Genomic DNA, 19,016 nt, shown 5'->3' on the forward strand with positions numbered 1-19,016 from the left:
CATCGTCTCAACCCTGCCCTCGACCTGTGCACACGTTCCCGATCGATCTCTTCTCTCTGTTGTCGTGACCACTTCCAAGTCTCAAATCAATCGCCGCTTGGATTCCAGAACACAATCTAGTACCTTCCTCCATTCATCGAGTCACCATGTCTACTTCTGCCCGGCGCCGTCTCATGCGAGACTTCAAGGTAGGCGGACAACAACACTGTACAGCAAGACATCACTGACAATCGACAAGCGAATGCAGACTGATCCTCCTGCCGGAGTTTCTGCATCACCGGTCGCCGATAACGTGATGACCTGGTATGCCTTTCAGATCAACCACACGATTAATCTAACAGCGTTTTAGGAATGCAGTCATCATCGGCCCTGCCGACACACCATTCGAAGATGGAACTTTCCGCCTCGTTATGCAATTTGAAGAAGCCTACCCGAACAAGCCGCCTGGTGTCAAGTTCGTTAGCCAGATGTTCCATCCCAATGTGTACGGCACCGGCGAGCTATGTCTGGATATTCTACAGAACCGATGGTCGCCCACATATGATGTCGCCGCCATTCTCACCAGCATTCAGTCCCTCCTCAACGATCCAAACACTTCATCGCCAGCCAATGTCGAAGCCTCGAATCTGTACAAGGACAACCGCAAAGAGTACACCAAGCGAGTGAGAGAGACGGTGGAGAAGAGCTGGGAGGACTGAGTCGTCACCAGTGGCGTGCTGTTACATGCATAGCAAGCGGGCGGCGCGGGGAGTTCTAGATGTTTTGGATATATCCGGCCGAATAATCCTTCCGGTAGGGCCACACCGTTGCAGTACTACGACCATATCTTATGATAACTCCACGTATCGAAGCAAGACTTGGATTGCACGAACAATTCCCTCGAAGGCCTTCTCGAAACTATACCTCTTTCCAACCTACAAATGAGGACGCTGCTGCCCAGTGAGCTGATCAGTGATGAATTATGCACGGGGCCCTCTGAGCTCGAACATCACCAGGCCAGCTTTGGTGGCGGTCTATCTCGCGGCGGTCCGGGGCTTGTCTGAAGCTCTGCATAATGGCCAAGCGCGTCATTTGTAGGCTCGCCTCAGGACCGCTGGGTGGAGTAGTATCAGTCTTGACTCGGTATCGAGCCAGTCCCTGATTCTCGGCTGCTGATAGTGCGTTGCCTTTGGAGAGCTTGTCAAACTGCTCGACACACGGGGTTGCAGCCCCGACGTATCTCAGATACCACCAGCCAGCCAGACTTCTCTCGCAAATGAACCTACCTCGTGTCGCGAGACTTGTGTCGCCACTGCTTGTGCGGTGTCATGTGGTATTGTTGGATCACGACAATGAAAGCGGCCTGGGAGCAAGGTAGCAAGTACTTTTGAGGCCCTCGTACCCAGCAACCCAATATCAGCGTATTCGTGTTTCTTGCATGAGCCTTATGGCTTTTCTTGACTTCCCGCCAAGTGGTCCCCCTCCCCAGGCACTCATATTAGTTATACCTTGCGTCCGTAAAATGGCCCTGCTTTGTCAGTCCTCAGGTGCAAAACACGGTTGCCTGTTGATACAGGGGTTTGAGAATGTCGGCCGCTGAAGTGGACCGGTCGGGGCAAGCAGCTGACGCTGAAGCTGACCTGCTTTGTGGGCAAGCCGCCTCTTAGGGCAGACTCCACTGAAAAATAAGCAAGCTAGCAGAGACAGCACCTGCTCGCTCTGGAACAGGGTACGCATGCGATCAGCATGTGGTAAGCAAAAGGCGTTCGAGCACTCGTCGCACAGCTATACGTTGGAAGACCTGTGGTAGACCCCCCCTGCCTGTCCATGGGGACTGACTCTCGGCTCCAACAATTTATTCTATGCTAGTTCTTCGTGGCGGGCGCCAAAATTGCCTGATACGTCCACGGCGCGCTCTGATAGGCAGTGGGTACGGTCCGAGAGAAGTGGCTGTTGTCCCTGAGGCAAAGTGATCCAGCCGGCATACGAGGGTAATGTAACATGTGAGCTGCCGCGCCCTGCCGACCAGGGGAGGGGAGGCCATTGCGGGACAGGCTGTTGGGTATAAGATCAGTTTGAGGCCAGACACTTCTTGGACGCCGGACGTCGCTGGCTTGCAGGTTTTCTTGCGTGTGGTAAGCAAAAGGTCGTCACTCTACTCGCTAGAGGGAAGCATAACTTTTCCAAGCTTGAGGGTTCACGGACCGATAACGCCTGAGTCAGGCGAGACATCGGCAGCATTCATTTCACTGCCTGAGGTGAATCTCCAATACCCCAATTTCACCTTCCATCTTACCTCTTACTCTACCAACCAGTACCGCTACATCTACCAATACTCCTTGTCAACCCGTACACGACCGCCTCTGAGTGCGACTCGGCATCTTTGAAGGGTCATCCAGCAGACCTAGCAATATACCCCCCGCAGTACCACCATGGGATCCATCGGCCCGCAGCCCACCGCGCCCTCTATGCGGGCCAAGGTGACCTCCGCGGACATCGACGCTATCAGGTCCCTCCTCGCCGGCACAGATGCGGAGGTTCTGACTCCCGACGCCGCCGGCTACCCCGACACCATCAAACGCTGGTCCATGGCGGCCAGCAAGCCTGCGGGCGTGTCCATCCTGCCCACCACGGCGGTCCAGGTCGCTAGTGTGGTCAAGTACGCGGCCGAAAAGGGCCTGGACGTCGCGGTCAAAGGCGGCGGGCATAGTACTGCCGGCGTCAGCAGCACGGACGGCGGCCTGCTCTTCGATCTGGGAAAGATGCGCGGCGTCACGTTCGATGAGGCCAGCAGCACTCTGCGCGTGCAGGGCGGCGCTAATTGGGGCGACGTCGATGCCGTGGCCTTCCAGCACGGCGTGGGCACCGTCGGCGGCACCGTCGCGGACACAGGTGTTGGCGGCCTGACGCTTGGTGGCGGCTACGGCTGGCTGTCGGGCCTATATGGCCTCACGATCGATGTGCTGCTTGAGGCGGAAGTCGTGTTGGCGTCCGGCGAGGTGGTGCGTGCCAGCGAGACGCAGAATCCGGAGCTCTTCTGGGCGTTGCGTGGCGCGGGGCAGAACTTTGGCGTGGCGACCGAGTTTGTGCTGCGTGCTTTTGAAGTTGGGAAGCAGGTGTGGGCCGGCATGGTGGTGTTTGCGCCCACGCCTGAGAATGTCAAGGGTGTGACCCGTGTGATGAATGAACTGTATACAATCAAGGATGGGAAGACAAAAGTGGCGGCTAGGGGTGCTGGCGGCTTGGGGTTTGCGCGGCCACCGGACGCTGGCGGACAGGTCATGCTGCTAACGCCCATCATCTACTTTGGCACCGAGGCTGAGGGTAGAGAGGTCTACAAGAACCTGTTTGCGCTTGGACCGGTGGTGGACGGCATGGCGATGGTGGATTACCCAACAATCAACACGCTGTTGGCGCCGCCATATGGTCTGCGTGCCAGCATGAAGGGAGCGGCATTTGAGTTGCCACTCCGCGAGGAGTTTGTGGGCAAGACTTTGGAGGAATACAGCAAGTTCACAGAAGGCGAGGAGGCCAAGGACTTGGGCATCAGCCTGCTGCTGTTCGAGATGTTTGACCCCAGCAAGGTGAGTGCGCTGGATGCAGGTAGCTTTGCCAACCGCGGTACGCATCTGAACGGCATGATCTGCCCGATCTGGAGCCAGGAGGAGAACGACCAAAAGTGCCGGCTGTGGGCGCGGCACATGAACGAGCTGTTCAAGCGAGAACTGGAGGAGCATGGTGACAGGGAGACGGGAGATACCAAGGAGGTGGCAAGCGTGGTGGGAAGAAAGAAGGCGACGCAGTTTTATGGCAATTACGACCATTACGACGAGAGGAGCAAGGATATCTTTGGTGACAATTATGCCGAGCTGCAGAAGTTGAAGGCCAAGTATGATCCGGGCAATGTGTTCAATAAGCTGTTTGCTATTACTCCGGCTTGAGGACGACTTACGATAGATGCGTAAATTTCTAGTCATACAATGTCCACTTTAGGACCCCTGAGTCTGGTGCTTAATCGCAGCCAGTACGCTCTTTTCCCCATCGGCCAACGTGTCCAGCTGTGGTACTCGCTTCTCCTGTTCTGCGCGGTCCATGGCCTCAGGATCGTCTACATTGACGCCGGCGACCTCGAGTTCAATCTGCCGAATCGGACCTTTGAACCACCGCCGAGCCCACAGGAACCAGCTTAGAATGCACCAAGCACCGATAACGCCCACGCAGACGGGCGTGTAGTTTAGCGTCTGGCTGTTGACCGGATTCAGTTGCGGCAAGCAGAAGACGATGGTGATGAACATGATCCACAGCACTGCGATGATGGCCACCGGCTTGCTGGCCCATTTTAGGTTGAATGGCCCGTGTACGAAGCCTTCCGGGTTGATCAGACCGATAAGGATGGGAATTCCGTACGAAATATACAGCCCGATCGTGGCAATGCTGGTGGCCGCGGCGAATGCCACAGTGCTCCCCAAGCTCGGTGTAGCTAGGAGGAAGGCGAGTGTTGCCGCTAGCCAAACTGTTCGGATCGGACTCTTCCACCGCTTATCAACATGATTGAAGAATCGGGGAATGCCACCGTCTCTGGCAAAACTGAACATCATGCGCGAGTTGCTGGTCATGCTGAATAAGCCACAATGCCAGACGCAGACGATGACCAGCGTCATGAGCACGATGGCCCCGTTCTCGCCAAAGACGTCTACCAGAATCTGCAGGATCGGTTGCCCGTACTCGGAATCGATGGTCTGGTCGAAGTCCTGGATACTGAATAGATAGGCGAGAATCAAGAACCATCCAAATACGGCAGAGCATCCGATGCTCATCAGCACGCCGATTGGGGCACTCATGCTGGCATTCTGTGTCTCTTCCGCCAGATGCGCGCTTGCGTCGAAGCCGGTGATGGTGTACTGGCTCATCAAGATGCCGATGCAGGCCACATACGCATCGCTGGCTCTCACGGACCAGCCCGGGTCGCCAGTGCCGTCGTAGAACTTGGCGAAGACGAAACTGGCAGACTGATGCTTGGGAGCTTTGGCTAGAATGGCAACCGCATAGGCGAAGACGCCGAGACTGTGCAGAATGATGCTTGCGTTGTTCAGGTAACGCAGGATGTGGACGCCGAAGGTGTTGGTCGCGCCGTGGCTGAAGAGCAAGGCGGCATAGATGCCGAGGGTCTTGCCTGGGGATGGCTCGTAACCGCGCACACTGGCGAGGGTGCTGATGAGGCCTGCACAACCGAATGTGATGCCGGTTGTGACGGCGACTTGACCGAGGAGGTTGAACCATCCGGTGACCCAGCTTGCGAACGCGGCGTGCTTCTTGCGTGCCAGAATTGCAGCCCAGAAGTAGGGACCGCCGGCATTGGGAATGGCGGAAACGATCTCGGCCATTCCCAGGCCCACGAACATGGTGAAGAAGCACACGATGATCCATCCGTCCGCTTGCACGGCAGGCCCGCCGGTCGTGAGGCCGTATTGGAAGAGCGTTGTTATGCCGGTGATGACCGAGATGATGGAGAAGGACACGCCAAAGTTGTGCAGCATGGACCAGTCGCGTTTCAATTCTTGGGCGTAGCCGAGCTCGCGCAGGCGGTTTTCATCATGGGACATTGTCCGGGAGCGCATCGTTGGTTCGGCCGCTGCCATGGTGGCAAAGGACGACGACCACAGTCAGGCGGTGACAAGACTGCGAACGAAAGAGAAGTTGGTTGGGAATAAAGGTGGTCAAGCAATGCTGTGGGCGGGCTTATCAGTGCTTGACGCTGCTCCGCAACACCGGCGACCAAACTAGCTATGCGAAAATCAGCAATAGAGATAGACAAGAGCAAACAAGACCCGTCAAGAGCGGAATACTGGAGCCCTTATGAAGCTTGGGCTGACGGGGCAGATAAGAGCATCAGCTTCTACAGCGCTGCGCATGATAGGATGAACGAAGCAGCTATCGCAGCCACTAAAGAGCGTTGTGCAGCTTTGGGTCTCGATTCTTGCGCTGTGGCTTGCTCGCGTGGTGAATGCATGAAGCTATGTCCGGAAGAGGGAGTCTGAGGCGAAGGACGTCTAACGTTGTAGAGGCCAGGAAGCGGGGTTTGGGATCGGTAAATGGCTGTGATCTGGACGGAGAAATGGTTACCATCGGCGAATGAGCTTGCGGCAGGGAAATATTGCGCTTTGCGTGATCTTCTGTAGACAACGATGTGCTGGAATGCTCAAGTCACCTTGTCAATGAACTTGACCATAGCGTCCCGCACTGTCTCGTATGCCTCCTCGGGCAGATAATGGCCTCTCTCCTCACCCACCGCAATGCCTTGATAATCGACACCTTCCGCAATCCAGTCCTTCCACACGGCCGCACAGTCCATCGTCGAGCCTAGTTTCGACTTGCTGAACATGACAAGCGTGGGAATGTTGATCTTTCGCCCTGCCTTTTGATCTGCTTGTTGCTCTGTGACGTCCTCTTGAGCACCGGCTCGGTAATCCTCGCAGCTGTACCTGATGGTCTCCTCCTTGTCGAAAAGTTCCGCATACACGTCGAGGGCGCCATCGGCCACCACTCGCGCCTTTCCGATATCTGATGGCCCCGCGATGCGCTCATTGGCGTTCTTCGCCCATTTCCCGCCGCCGAATGCAGTGATCATTTGCGTGGCAATCTCCACATTTGCCAGCATCGGCCAGTGGAAGTATCCACTTACCGTTCGGGGATTGGAAAAGGCCTGCCATTGGACGAGCGTGGGCACGATGTCCAGCATGACCACGCCAAGAATCTGCAGAGGGTAGTTGGCGGCATCGACGGCGAGGCGATGGCAGATACGAGCGCCGCGGTCGTGCCCACCCAAGATGACTTTACGATTCTTGCCGAAGACTGCGCCGAGGGTGTTGAGGAGGGTTGTGCCGATAGCACGTTTATCGTTGGCCGACTGGCTAGTCGAGATGCCATAGCCCGGAAGTTCAGGCACGAAGAGCGAGACCTTCTCCTGGAGGAGAGGGACAAGGTAGCGCCACCTGTCTTGATTAAGTAGCGGGAAGTCAATGGGTGGAATAGAGCGTACTCGTAGGCGGATTGAGGGTAGCCGTGAATGAGGGTCAGGACGGGTGTGTCTGGACCTAGATCGGAGGTGTAGCTGTGCACTTCGGAACCAGACTCGGTCTTGGTGACATTGTGTTTCAGGTTGTGGGAGGAAAACAGCTGCTGCGTCTTTGCTGCGGCCATCATGGAGTAGATGTTCGATTCAAGATGGCAGTTTGCCTCTCGAGTACTTGTACCCTGAGCGGAATTAGTCAGGATAAAGCAGCGTGCACGATAATTGGGTTGCGGATGCCAACCTCGGCACTTGTACCGCGTACAGATGCAAAGCTGTTTCGTCAATCAAAGGGATCTAGAATACTCCGTACGTGAGTCTTGATGAACTGCAATTCTGTACCCCGCCAGATGCCTGACGTCAGCTGTCATTGGTAGAGAGACTGTTCAAATGCTGACTTGATCATCGCCCATCCGGCGGCGGAATCATCATTTTGACTGTGGTATCTTTCTTGCAGACAGTCTTCAGATGTACCGGATATTTTCTCATCCGGTCAAGGTATTCAGGTGTCCTGTTTACGATACTAATTCGGAAGCGTGTAGAGACATTGACATGTTCGATAATCGGCGATTGTGTGGTGGTGTTGTTTGAGGACGAACTTTGGTCTCTCTCTGAGCAGTCTATCACGTCTTCGACGACGTCGTGCAGTGATGGCTATTCGACGGCGTCCTTGTCATGCGGTGCATTAGGACACACAGATTGTTGAGGGCCGTCGTGGCATCTTCGCTCTGTGACAGATGACACGACATCTTCTGACCCTCTCCACCGCTGAGATAGGGCACTGGATCGGCAACCAGGGATGCGAAGAGGAGCAGCAGTACCTGGCGAGGATGATTGCTCGTAATTCCCCCCAGCAGAGATTCGATCTTGGCGCATTGTGAAGTCACGTGTTTTTGATTTTCCTGTTTCCGGGCGACGGCCAGTTGAATTTGGTGCCTGTGCCCGCCCGCAGTCTACCCGCCGACTGCCCGCCGCCTGCACCCGCGCCGGCATCGTGCCCAGACAAGGGTTTTAGACTGCCCGTCGTCCCCGTCGTCCCCCCAATCAAACGCCCTCAGGCGCGTCTCGTACGTCCCACTTCACACCATTCACCCTCGTCGCTGCATCTGCACGTGCAGTTGCGATCTCAATATACCCTCCTAACTGTCAAGTACTCTCCCCAGTCTTTCGATTGTACCATTGAACACGAGCCATCAAACCCATCGCCAATCCTCTCGGTGCCCAGCGTCGACTGTCAACAAAGACCATCTGCTCTCGACCCCTACCGCGCGCCCGGCGCAATCTTGGGGCCTTGGGGTCCAGTCGATGAGTCTCAGCTGGCCTGAGTGAGGCTGCAGACACCATGGCGTAAGTAGCCTCCCGCCATGTGGCACACAAACATTGACCGCCTTTAGGTCGGCTGCTGGCAACTCCTCGCAGGGCAACAACATCAAAGGTACCCAGTTGTCCTTCACCCTCCATTACACCCCAGATCACTGACTCTCCCCAGTTGTTGCCCGGTTCCGACCACAGAACAAGGTCGAGAATGCCAATGGCGGCGAGCCCATCGTCCGCTTCGAAGGCGACGACACCGTCTCCCTCAACTCCACCGAGACCACCGCACCTTTTACCTATGACCGAGTCTTTGGCATGTCCTCGCAGCAAGGCGATATTTTTGACTTCTCTATCCGGAACACCGTCGAGGATGTTATGAATGGCTACAATGGTACTGTGTTCGCCTACGGCCAGACGGGTGCTGGCAAATCGTACACCATGATGGGCGAGATGGACGACCCGGTCAAGAAGGGTATCATCCCTAGAATCGTCGAACAGATCTTTGACGCCATCATGGTCCACGGCTCTGCCTCGATCGAGTACACGGTTGGAATCTCATACCTCGAAATTTATATGGAACGAATACGAGACCTGCTGAACCCCATCAACGACAATCTTCCCATTCACGAAGGCCCCAAAGGCCCCTACGTTAAAGGCCTGCGCGAGATATATGTCGGCGAGGTCGCCGAAGTCTATACCGCTATGCATTTGGGTCAACGAGCACGAGTTACTGCGTCCACAAATATGAACCTGGAGTCATCCCGCTCCCATTCCATTTTCGTTGTTACTATCAACCAGAAAGATGTCAACACTGGCTCGCAAAAGAGTGGTATGCTGTACCTCGTCGATTTGGCCGGCTCAGAAAAGGTTGGCAAGACCGGCGCCACAGGACAAACGCTAGAAGAAGCCAAGAAAATCAACAAGAGTCTGAGTGCACTCGGAATGGTCATCAATGCTCTGACCGATGGCAAATCTAGTCACGTTCCCTATCGAGACTCCAAGCTCACTCGCATTCTGCAAGAATCGTTGGGTGGTAACTCGAGGACCACATTGATCATCAACTGCTCACCCTCCAGCTACAATGATGCCGAAACAGTCAGCACCCTACGCTTCGGCATGCGCGCGAAGAGCATCAAGAACAAGGCCAAGATCAACGCCGAATTGAGCCCGCAGGAACTGAAGCGACAACTCAAGATCGCGCAGAACCAGGCCGTGACTTTCGAAAAGTACATCACGTCGCTGGACGCCGAAGTTCAGCTCTGGCGGAAAGGCGAGAGTGTCCCACAGGACAAATGGGTTGCTCCGCTCTCAGGAGCAAAGACTGAGGTCAAGCCAAGGACGGAAACCCCTTCACGGCAAGATCAATTGCGCGCCGAAACTCCTAGTCGACCTGATTCCAGAACAGGCGAACGGTCTAGCACTCCTAGCATTATTCTCGAAAAAGATGAGCGCGAAGAGTTTTTGCGCCGCGAAAACGAGCTCCAAGACCAGCTGACTGAAAAGGAATCTCAAGCGGCTAGCCTCGAGCGCAGTCTTCAGGAAGCCCGAGAGGAGCTCAAGTCATACAAGGAGGGTGCCCTGCGGACAACCAAAGAGAATGAAACCATGCAGGATAAGCTCAACAAGACCCAGATGGAGCTGCAAAAGCTGTCGTTCCAGAGCAAGGAGGATGCTATCACAATGGACAGTTTCAAGGAAGCCAATTCCGAGCTCGAGACCGAGCTTGTGTCCGTGAAACAGCAGCTTCTAGATCTCAAGATGAGCGCCAAAGAAACAACCGCCGCCCTCGACGAAAAGGACCGCAAGAAACAGGAGCGCATGGCGAAGATGCTTGCTGGCTTTGACCTCGGATCTGTGGACGATAGAACCACCGACCTGTTGCAGACACTCGAACAGCTCCGGACTCCCACTGAAAATGGCGAGTCCATCTCTGCCGAGGCTCTGGACACCCTTCGTGGCAAGATTCTCGAATCCCAATCGACGCAATTTGCCGCAGAGGATGATGGTCGGCTTGAACTCGAAGAGCGCCTGGCAGCTCTGCAAGATGAGCATGAGGCACTCCTGAGTCGCAATCTCAACCCTGACGATGTCGAGGAGATCAAGCAGAAGCTCGAGGGTCTGTATCAGGACCGCCGTGATACACAGTCAGACATCATCCACGACCTCCGGGACGAACTCACCCACAAAACCGAGGAAATTCACCGACTTCGGCAGTCAGTTGCGGATCTTCAAAACCGTACTGGCGCCAACGGTGCCAACGGTGTTACCAACAAAACCCTTCAGCAACAGATTGCTGACTTTGACCTGATGAAGAAGAATCTCATGCGTGATCTGCAAAACCGCTGCGAGCGCGTGGTCGAGCTCGAGATCTCGCTTGACGAGACTCGGGAGCAGTACAACAATGTGCTCCGAAGCAGTAACAACAGACAGCAACAGAAGAAGATGGCTTTCCTCGAGCGCAACCTCGAGCAGTTGACAGTCGTGCAGAGACAGCTGGTCGAGCAAAATACCAGCCTCAAGAAAGAAGTGGCCATTGCGGAGAGGAAGCTAATTGCCCGCAACGATCGTATCTTGAGCTTGGAGGGTCTACTGGCCGAGAGCCAAGAGAAGCTGACTGCGGCTAATCACAGGCATGTTTCCCTTCAATCGTGGTCGCCATTCGGCTATGCTAATTCAAGACAGGTTCGAGCAGCAACTGCAGGCGGTCAAAGAGCGACTCGAGGCTGCCAAAGTCTCGAGCCGCGGACCCATGAACGGTGTAGGTATGGCTCCGGGACCTGGCGCCAGCTGGATGGCAAGCGCCGGTGCCAGAATCGCGAAGCCACTCCGAGGCGGCGGCGCCGCTACCAGTCCCAACGAGATCAACGGTGGCCCTTCGATTCCCGTTCTGAATAGCCTGGCGAGCAATGAAGGAAGTGGAGGGAAGAGGTCAAGTTGGTTCTTCAACAAGGGCTGAGACATGCCATCGACGAATGATAGAACGATGTCATGATGTACAATATACGTCCGACATGAGCAGCATGATTGAGGAATGTCCAAGGAGAGGGAGCAGGCACGGGAGCAAGGTTGGCTTGAGAACCTGCCACAACACGCTGGATACGACCCTATTTCACTTCGACTTTCGCCCTAGACTACACGGACGGTGCTTTGCGCGTTTGTTTCGGCTTCTAGAGCGAAGATACCCTTCTCTGAATCGCAATGGCACGAGCATTCGAAGGCGTCTGGCAATATCCCACATGTCCAACCCAGACTATTTGTTTGTCAATGATTTTCATGAGCAACCAAATCAACATCTTGTCACTTGACACCCTGCATTTTCTTTGAGCATCGACTTGATGCCCCTTGTGAATCTCATGGGAAGAACTAAGGACATGTACGTCGTCACCCATGAGTGAGGCGCGTCCCCTGTATTGCAATGACAGTAATAGAAATCAGAAGCTATATTATCGGTGAAACAACTCGTGGCTGTTGAACCTGTAACCACGTTACCGCCACCACCACAGTTGTTGCCATCCAAAGCTAGCCGGTGTCCTGTGTCCCGTTAGCAGTCATGGATCGCTATCACTCCGTGTAAGGCAATATACGGGGTCTCTTTTCCGTAGAGAGCACGCGCTGACATCCCTGGACCCGTTATTCCAGCCACCCTCCCTCCAACTGAGTCAGCTATGCCCTACACCCGCAGTAGCCTCCACCGCCATCTCATGCGCATCAGCCGTCCCCACTCGAGTGTATTGAGCTGTTAAGTGCTGCAGCCACGCTTGCGGAAAGGCGAAGAGGGGCTCGCTACGGAAAGGGAGGGCTGAAGTGGCTTCTGATAAGTTGAAGCTGTTAGTCGGTGGTAGAAGGATTGAAGTCTTAGACTGCCATTCATTTGGAGGAATGATGCTCCCTGACGGACATATTGTGCATGTTGCCTCCACCTGAAACCGCCGGCGTGGTCGGCTATCGAACCATTCATCGTCTGAGCTCACCAGACCACCGATCGCGTTGATCCATATTCCCACGCTTCTTCAGGGACAGAGGCACGCCGCCTGGCTGATCAGGATCGAGGCCGACAAGGCAGTTGACCGTCTCAGCTCCCTCGCCCGCATCATTGATCTGCGTCCCGTTCGGCGCCCTCCACTGCCCCGTGACCTTGACGTAGGCGTCGAGCGCACCCACCATCCTCTCGCCGAGCTCCAGCGCCTGCTGCGCACGGGTGTGCGAGTGGTGCGTCAGCAGGCGCTGCGCGGCCTCGCGTTGTCCGTTCTCAATAAGCAATTGCGCGCTCTCCTCTACCCAGTCGATGTCGCTGCGGGACTGGTTCTCGAAGCCCTCCAGCATGTCGGTGATGACGGGGAGGAGGGTGGCCGGGTTGGAGCAGGTGTAGTAGAGCAGGCGCTTGAAGAGCCGGCCGGCGAACTCGCTCGCTTCCTGCAGCTGGTAGTCCGGGTTGAGGAACGTGCTGGCTGCGTCCTTGGTGAGGTAGCGGTGCTCGCTGTACTCCGGGGGCACGCTCTGGACGCCGAGCCACCAGGGGTTGAAGGGCGCGGTGACGCTGCCGGTCGGCGCGATCCAGATGCGGATCAGGTCGGACTCGGGAAAATCGTGCAGGCTTAGGACTTGCCCATAGCCGGACTCGTCGTCGGCGATGCGTGGGTCGCGGACACGCTCCATGAGAGCCTCTTCGGTGACGGGGACCATGGCCAAGGTTGCGTTCTCGAGGGCTGCCTGCGACATGTACTTGAAGCCGCCGTCGCGCGCCGTGTAGTTTTCGCCCTGGGGGCCGTAGACCTTGAAGATGTTGAAAGGTTCCGTCCCGTTGGGGCTCCACCAACCCTGGTCCACGGCAAAAGACACGATGTTTGGGCTTCCCATGTAGTCTGTTGAGTTCTCGAAGTCGACAGGGAATTCCTCAATGTATCCCGGGTACGAGACACGCACTTCGTCTGGTCCCAGACGCTCCGCAGCCCATAGCTTCTCGCCCCCTGCGAACTCCCAAACGACCCAACCCTCGTCCTTGTCCGCGATCAGATGGCTGTTACCGCCATAGGTGGCGTAGCCGTACTCGGCAATGAGCTGGCCAATGACCTCGACGCCTTCACGGGCCGTACTCGCACGCTCCAGAACCAGCCGGGCCAAATCGCTGTACTGGATCCCTGTTTGGGGGTCGGGAGTCATGTAGTAAAGCTCGTCTCGATTGGTAGCCCAGATGTCGCGCACACCCACGCCATTCTCGTTCACGCCACCGTTGGTCAGCGGTGCGGGAAAGCCTTCATAATCAGAGTATTCCATGGACATATAGCGGAAGGTGTGCGGGACCTGGGTGATATTGATGAGGTTACCGGGAAGGGTGGCATCCGGAGTGACACCAACGGTGAGCGTGCTGTTGGGCGGATAGTCGGCGGCAGGAAAGATCTGCAGCCAGTGGGAAGAGACCTCCTCGCCAGTACCACCGAGGAGAGTGGCATTGGTGGGGGAGAGGTGCTTGCCGACGTAAAAGCCATAGCTGGCGCTAGTTGAGGAGGGGAAGAGCAGTAGAGCCGCAGCGGGCAGGAGAAGGTGTAGTAAGGGTTGGACCATGGCGACGAGAACGTGCTACAAGGAGAAGAAAGGGAAAGGCAAGTCTGTCGCCCTACCTCTTGTTGCTAGCAATGGAGCTATGGAGCTATGGCCGATCAGTAGGGTTTTCAGGACTTTTACTGAGCTTTACTGAGCTCGACGGATGGAGTTGTCCGCTCCTGTTGTGCCGGGATACCGTGACGCCCTTCTACCATTGGTGTACCTCCATACTTGTACCAATGCGGCAGTTATGTAACTCGCAATCGACCAAAGAATAGAGAAAACAGCGGTTCCCGTCAGCTCACCTGCACTCAAGCTCTGTGTTGCCGAATTGGTAGTTGAGTGGGTGACCATCAACGAATACTTGGTGTTGATTGTTTTTGCTTTTTGGGAGCTTCTGGCTGGTGTGGATGGCACAAGATCGAGGTTGCCATATCAGCCAAGACGTATATCACTACAGCGACGATGAACACAATCCAGGCATAAACGAGAAAGAGCGAGACGGAGAGAGAGTGAGATATGAAGCAAGGGCGAGGCCAACTTCGAGTAGGAGGACATGAGCTTCTCCTCCGGGGTTTATCGGACACCGTAATCAGGTCGTCAACCGTTCTGCTATACACAGTAACTTAGCACATATGTCCATGGCCGCAGGCGATGGAGATCATTTGACTGAAACCTGGTGTCACCATCCGAAGCAGATAGCAAGCTTGTTCCGAATGGCTGCATCCCGGTCAACGTTGCATGAACGTCGCTCGAGAGTGGCTGATAGCTCGGGAGGATGCAGATCCTTGCTCTTGCGCATGTCAATGCACCGCCGTGAAGCAACGATGTGACTAACATGGGAGCTCGGATGAACGATGCGGATTTGAGCTTGGCCCCAGCTGCAGAAGCACATATGTACTCCTCGATCTTCTTGCACTCGCAGGCTGGACATCATGTGCCACAAGCTGTCCAGACCAGGCGACCTGAATATCGCCCAGAATGCTTGGCCCCAGTCCACAGCATGTGAGCACTTTAGACGGCGGAGTTGGTCGGCAGCAATCAATACGGGACGTGATGAGGTATCTCGTTCGGGCTGAACGTTAGAAAACGGACGAGAACAGTCGAGTTTTGGCAAAAGGATTCATTGATCAAGCTCTGAGCACTCTGTCGTCGACGAGTGCAGCTTTCAGTGCAGTCGACGGGACGTCATCCAGAGCAGGCTTACTCAATAGACGTCCGACTTGAAAGTCTTCGCCTGAGCCCAGAAGTCCTGCATCTTAGCCCTCGTCAACACATCTCTGGCTTGTCCATCAGTCTCACAAATCCTGGCGCCGAGCCACTTCCTAAACGCCCTCTGCTTCTCCTCACCCGAGAAGATAAGCTCGCATCGATTCTCTGTGAGGTCTCTCAACTCGCCCGTTTCCTCGTCTCGGGGATCCAGCCACTTCGCCTGGGCCTCCCTGTTTCCCTCCTGTACTGCTTTGGGCTCCTCGTTCTCTGTCCAGTGGATGCGGTTTTGCATGAGCTTATCATAGTTTCGGATTGAATGAATGCCTCCCTCGACAACAATGAGATTGAGTCGCGGGTGCATGATGCACACCCCGGTGAGCTTGTTCTGCTCCGCATTCTTGCTGACCTGGAAGCGATGTTTGCCGTTCGCGAGGCTGCCCACCTTGTACACTCGCAAATGAATGCCTAGGGACTCGTCGGCTTCTTGCTGACGCGCCAGCTTCTCTGCTTTCTCCTCTTTCGTCAGGGCACGGGCGGAATTTGCTTCTTCGTGCTTCTGTGCGCGGTCGGCAATCTCACGGTTGACGCGAGCCTCTACCGCCGTGGGATCCTTGACAGCCTCATCACCAAGAACTCGCATCATGTTGTTCTTCTTCACTTTCGGAGGTGGTGGGGGCTCCAACCCGAGGCGGATCTTGGCTTGTTGCTCCTTCAGATCGGCCATTCGTCTCTGCCGGCGTAGCTTCGCTTGTTCGGTCTTGGTAAGATACATGGCTTTCGGAGCGGGCATGTTCTTCTCTTGTGGGGGTTCGAGCAGAACGGGATGCTGGATGTAGGCAGTAATGATGGAGTCGGGAGTGTCGATCTTTAGACCTGATGGATCGGAGATGGCGGCATAAGAGTCGCCATTGACTAGACCTTCGTCCCACCATTCAATCTCGGGAGGTGCGGGGACGAGAAAGGCGCGTTCTGTGTCGAGATCTTCGTCGATACCAGCAAGGCGAGCACGGGCAGCAATGCGGTTCTTCATCTCCTCCAATTGCGCTTGTCGGCGGAGCGCCACAGCCTGCTGAATATATTTGCCCTTCTGGTTGAATATCAGCTGTCGAGACTGGCGGTTTCGCGTGCCGGTGTTTCGAGGGCCCAGGCTGGTATCAAAATAAGGGTTGGCTTTCAACTCCTCTAGGTTTGGCCCTGACAGGTCAAGCTGCTCTTTCTTGGGAATGGATCCCTGAGTTCTTTTGTTGCCCATGGCAGTTGCAAATTTAGGCTGTGCGCGTCCTGTCGTGGCCTTGGGCTCATCGTCGCGCAGTAGAGGGTGCAGGCCCACATCCAGCCCAAAACGACCTTGCGGCATTTCTTCATATTGACCTTTCTGAGACACCGGGGCCGCTCGCTGTTGGGACGGCGCAGATGCGGTTGATGACTTGCTCGTCGCAGCTGCTACTCTTGCTTTCAAGGCGGCGAGGCGATCTGCAGCTGACGTCGCAGGAGGAGCCGTGGACGCAGTCGAGGCTGCAGGCGTTGCAGGCTTGTTTGTGCCCATTCGCGCTCTGAGGGCTTCTGCCTTGGCGCGAGCCTGCGCGAGCATCTGGTTGACATCTGGCTTCGAGCCACCAGGTGTACCTGGTGTTGAGGGACGTGGGGACCCATTGTTTGATCGCGCTCTTTTCTGGCCCGATGGGTCATCGTCTTCCGAGAGAGGCCTCTTTAGCGAATTGTTCGACACGTCCGCCATGGTGGGCGGGAGATATACTCACTTGCAACTCCTCGCAAGCAGACCAACCAGAGGGAGAATTCGCACGGATGATGCGATGCCAGCGATCGGCCAGAGTCGCGGTGCACCAGCTCGAGTCGGAGCCTACAAATTGCGACTACGTGCCAAGGTCTCGGAAACCTGTTCCGCCGGCTACTTCCTCTCCCTCTTCCGCTTGCTCGACTGTTCAGCCCAACTTCCATCGCAGAGCCTCATTGTGTCGCACATGATGTTTCATCTGGAGACAGCGGCCATCGCCCAGAGTCTGTGGTCTCTTACTTCGATGGTAACGAAGTATGGGCGGCGGCGCAACTGTACTATCAACTTCCTTGTTGTGGCTGTTCTCGAGCCGCGCCAATAGCAAGCTAACCGAGCAGGTTGTGCATTCGCCGTACCCCGCGGGTTACGCGAATGGCCACAGCCACCGTCCAGTGCCCAGGGCTGCCATTTGACGGCCTCGATGCACCGCGCAGGCATTCACATGGATCTGATGCAATGATGCAACGTTCTGGCTGGGCTGCTGATAGTGCGCGCCACGGCGCGTAGAGCTGAGATGGCTCATGAGCTTCCACATCACTCTCGCAACCCCTCCTTCGGTGGAACTTCCTGCTCTGTAGATCTTACCCTCCCGCAGTCAGCCCACTCTCCCTGCACTACCTCTGAACAGGACAACTCTCCAACATGGCAGCCAATGGTTCCGTCGATAAAGCTCTTGCGGAGGCTAAGGCCCTCGTCGCTGCTCTCGAATCTCACGACGGTACCCCTGCAAGTCACCTCGCTCTGCTGAAGCGCACCGATAACATTCGCTGGGCACTTGAGGAGCCCTCCGACATCATCACTCGATGGCTGGACAATACCGGCGCCTTGTCCGCTGCTTACATTTTGACTCGCATTGGCGCATTCAAGGAAATCTCTACTGATGGGACTGGCGTTCCCGCCAGCGCCATCGCCAAGAACTGCAACGTCGATGTGTCTGTTGTCACACGGACTATACGTCTTCTCATCACCCAGGGAATATTCACGGAGACTGGCGTTAACGAGTACACCCATAACTCGCTGTCCCTCGCCTTTGCCTCAGACTTTCTCAGGGGCTTCATTTCTATGCTGGGTGACATGGTCAAAACATGGTCTGCGTTTCCTGAGTATGTCAAGGCACACAAGCCCGACGACATCTATGATCTCAAAAAGAGCCCCTTCGCATTTGCTGCGGGCCATGAGGGCAAGACGTACTACGAGGTGATCGATCTTGACCCCGAGGAGCGCCATCTCTGGAATATTGTACTCTCAATGCTAGAGAAGAGCTACCCGATCCTTGGCATGTTTCCGTTCAAGGAGATGGAGCAGGAGGTCACAAGCCATCCAGATCGACCCTTTATAGTCGACGTTGGAGGTGGTCGTGGCCAGGTGCTTCACGCAGTGCAGAAAGAGTGTGGGGGTTCCTTTGGCGCAGAGCTCATTCTTCAGGATCTCCCAGTAGTCATCGACTCGTTGAAACCCGAGGAGACTACAGGGATCCGGCCCATGGCGTATGATATCTTCACGCCACAACCAATCAAGAGTAAGTTATCAGCCAGTGCTGGACTCTGGTCTGCCATCAATTCCAGCTTAGGATGTTGAACAATCACTGACCGTCCAGATGCCCACATCTATTTCATGCGCCGCCTCCTCCATGACTTTTACAACCCAGTCGTTGTCGAGATCCTCAAGAACACCATTCCGGCCATGGGTCCTTCTTCGCGCCTCATCGTCTGTGATATGATTATTCCAGAACGGACGCAAGCTGGTGTAGACACAGCACTGTATACGATGGACTTCTCTCTCCTGACTGTCAGCGGTCAAGAAAGGACCCTGGACGAATTCAAGGCCATTTTCGATGAGGTTGGCCTAGAGTTGATCAAAGTCTATCCTTCTGGTATCGGGCAGACCGCCATGCTGGAGACGCGGCTCAAGAGTCGGTAGGGTGCATCGTGCCATCAGGAGCTTCACAAGGCTTCTGTTTGGCTTTGATGCCAATGGCGTTTTCAGAAGTTGGTGATGCTACTTCGAGTACCGACAATGCCCTGCTTCGTAGGTGTGAGTGGGTGTGGCTTGGTTCTGTGTGGCTTTTGCAACTATGCAGCAGACCTTTCAGTTAGAGGTGTACAG

The 19,016-nt window shown here is 55.6% G+C and overlaps 8 protein-coding genes and 1 non-coding gene across 9 annotated transcripts; 5 read left to right on the plus strand and 4 right to left on the minus strand.

The window, feature by feature from the left end:
* Positions 1–146: 146 nt before the first annotated feature.
* HMPREF1541_02949 (ubiquitin-conjugating enzyme E2 2) lies at positions 147–698 on the plus strand (the record flags this gene model as incomplete). Its single annotated transcript, XM_008717303.1, has 3 exons — positions 147–188; positions 239–303; positions 350–698. The coding sequence occupies 3 exons, from the start codon at positions 147–149 to the stop codon at positions 696–698; spliced, it is 456 nt and encodes a 151-aa protein (XP_008715525.1).
* Positions 699–2,411: 1,713 nt separating this feature from the next.
* HMPREF1541_02950 (uncharacterized protein) lies at positions 2,412–3,920 on the plus strand (the record flags this gene model as incomplete). Its single annotated transcript, XM_008717304.1, has 1 exon — positions 2,412–3,920. One exon carries the CDS (start codon positions 2,412–2,414, stop codon positions 3,918–3,920), a length of 1,509 nt encoding a protein of 502 aa, XP_008715526.1.
* Positions 3,921–3,968: 48 nt separating this feature from the next.
* HMPREF1541_02951 (uncharacterized protein) lies at positions 3,969–5,618 on the minus strand (the record flags this gene model as incomplete). Its single annotated transcript, XM_008717305.1, has 1 exon — positions 3,969–5,618. One exon carries the CDS (start codon positions 5,616–5,618, stop codon positions 3,969–3,971), a length of 1,650 nt encoding a protein of 549 aa, XP_008715527.1.
* Positions 5,619–6,178: 560 nt separating this feature from the next.
* HMPREF1541_02952 (uncharacterized protein) lies at positions 6,179–7,179 on the minus strand (the record flags this gene model as incomplete). The annotated part of the gene is made up of 2 exons (XM_008717306.1): positions 6,179–6,971; positions 7,019–7,179. 2 exons carry the CDS (start codon positions 7,177–7,179, stop codon positions 6,179–6,181), a joined length of 954 nt encoding a protein of 317 aa, XP_008715528.1.
* A 1,211-nt stretch (positions 7,180–8,390) lies between these two features.
* HMPREF1541_02953 (uncharacterized protein) lies at positions 8,391–11,318 on the plus strand (the record flags this gene model as incomplete). Its single annotated transcript, XM_008717307.1, has 4 exons — positions 8,391–8,395; positions 8,443–8,483; positions 8,538–10,996; positions 11,052–11,318. The coding sequence occupies 4 exons, from the start codon at positions 8,391–8,393 to the stop codon at positions 11,316–11,318; spliced, it is 2,772 nt and encodes a 923-aa protein (XP_008715529.1).
* Positions 11,319–12,316: 998 nt separating this feature from the next.
* On the minus strand, positions 12,317–13,924 carry HMPREF1541_02954 (uncharacterized protein; the record flags this gene model as incomplete). Its single annotated transcript, XM_008717308.1, has 1 exon — positions 12,317–13,924. One exon carries the CDS (start codon positions 13,922–13,924, stop codon positions 12,317–12,319), a length of 1,608 nt encoding a protein of 535 aa, XP_008715530.1.
* A 242-nt stretch (positions 13,925–14,166) lies between these two features.
* Positions 14,167–14,282, plus strand: HMPREF1541_02955. Its single transcript, XR_573434.1, has one exon. It is a non-coding gene; the product is annotated as a 5S ribosomal RNA (ribosomal RNA).
* An 828-nt stretch (positions 14,283–15,110) lies between these two features.
* On the minus strand, positions 15,111–16,853 carry HMPREF1541_02956 (uncharacterized protein; the record flags this gene model as incomplete). Its single annotated transcript, XM_008717309.1, has 1 exon — positions 15,111–16,853. One exon carries the CDS (start codon positions 16,851–16,853, stop codon positions 15,111–15,113), a length of 1,743 nt encoding a protein of 580 aa, XP_008715531.1.
* A 699-nt stretch (positions 16,854–17,552) lies between these two features.
* Positions 17,553–18,830, plus strand: HMPREF1541_02957 (uncharacterized protein; the record flags this gene model as incomplete). The annotated part of the gene is made up of 2 exons (XM_008717310.1): positions 17,553–18,429; positions 18,508–18,830. 2 exons carry the CDS (start codon positions 17,553–17,555, stop codon positions 18,828–18,830), a joined length of 1,200 nt encoding a protein of 399 aa, XP_008715532.1.
* Positions 18,831–19,016: the final 186 nt, after the last annotated feature.

The sequence above is a fragment of the Cyphellophora europaea genome (assembly GCF_000365145.1).
Source record: "Cyphellophora europaea CBS 101466 unplaced genomic scaffold supercont1.3, whole genome shotgun sequence".
Lineage (NCBI taxonomy): Eukaryota > Fungi > Ascomycota > Eurotiomycetes > Chaetothyriales > Cyphellophoraceae > Cyphellophora > Cyphellophora europaea.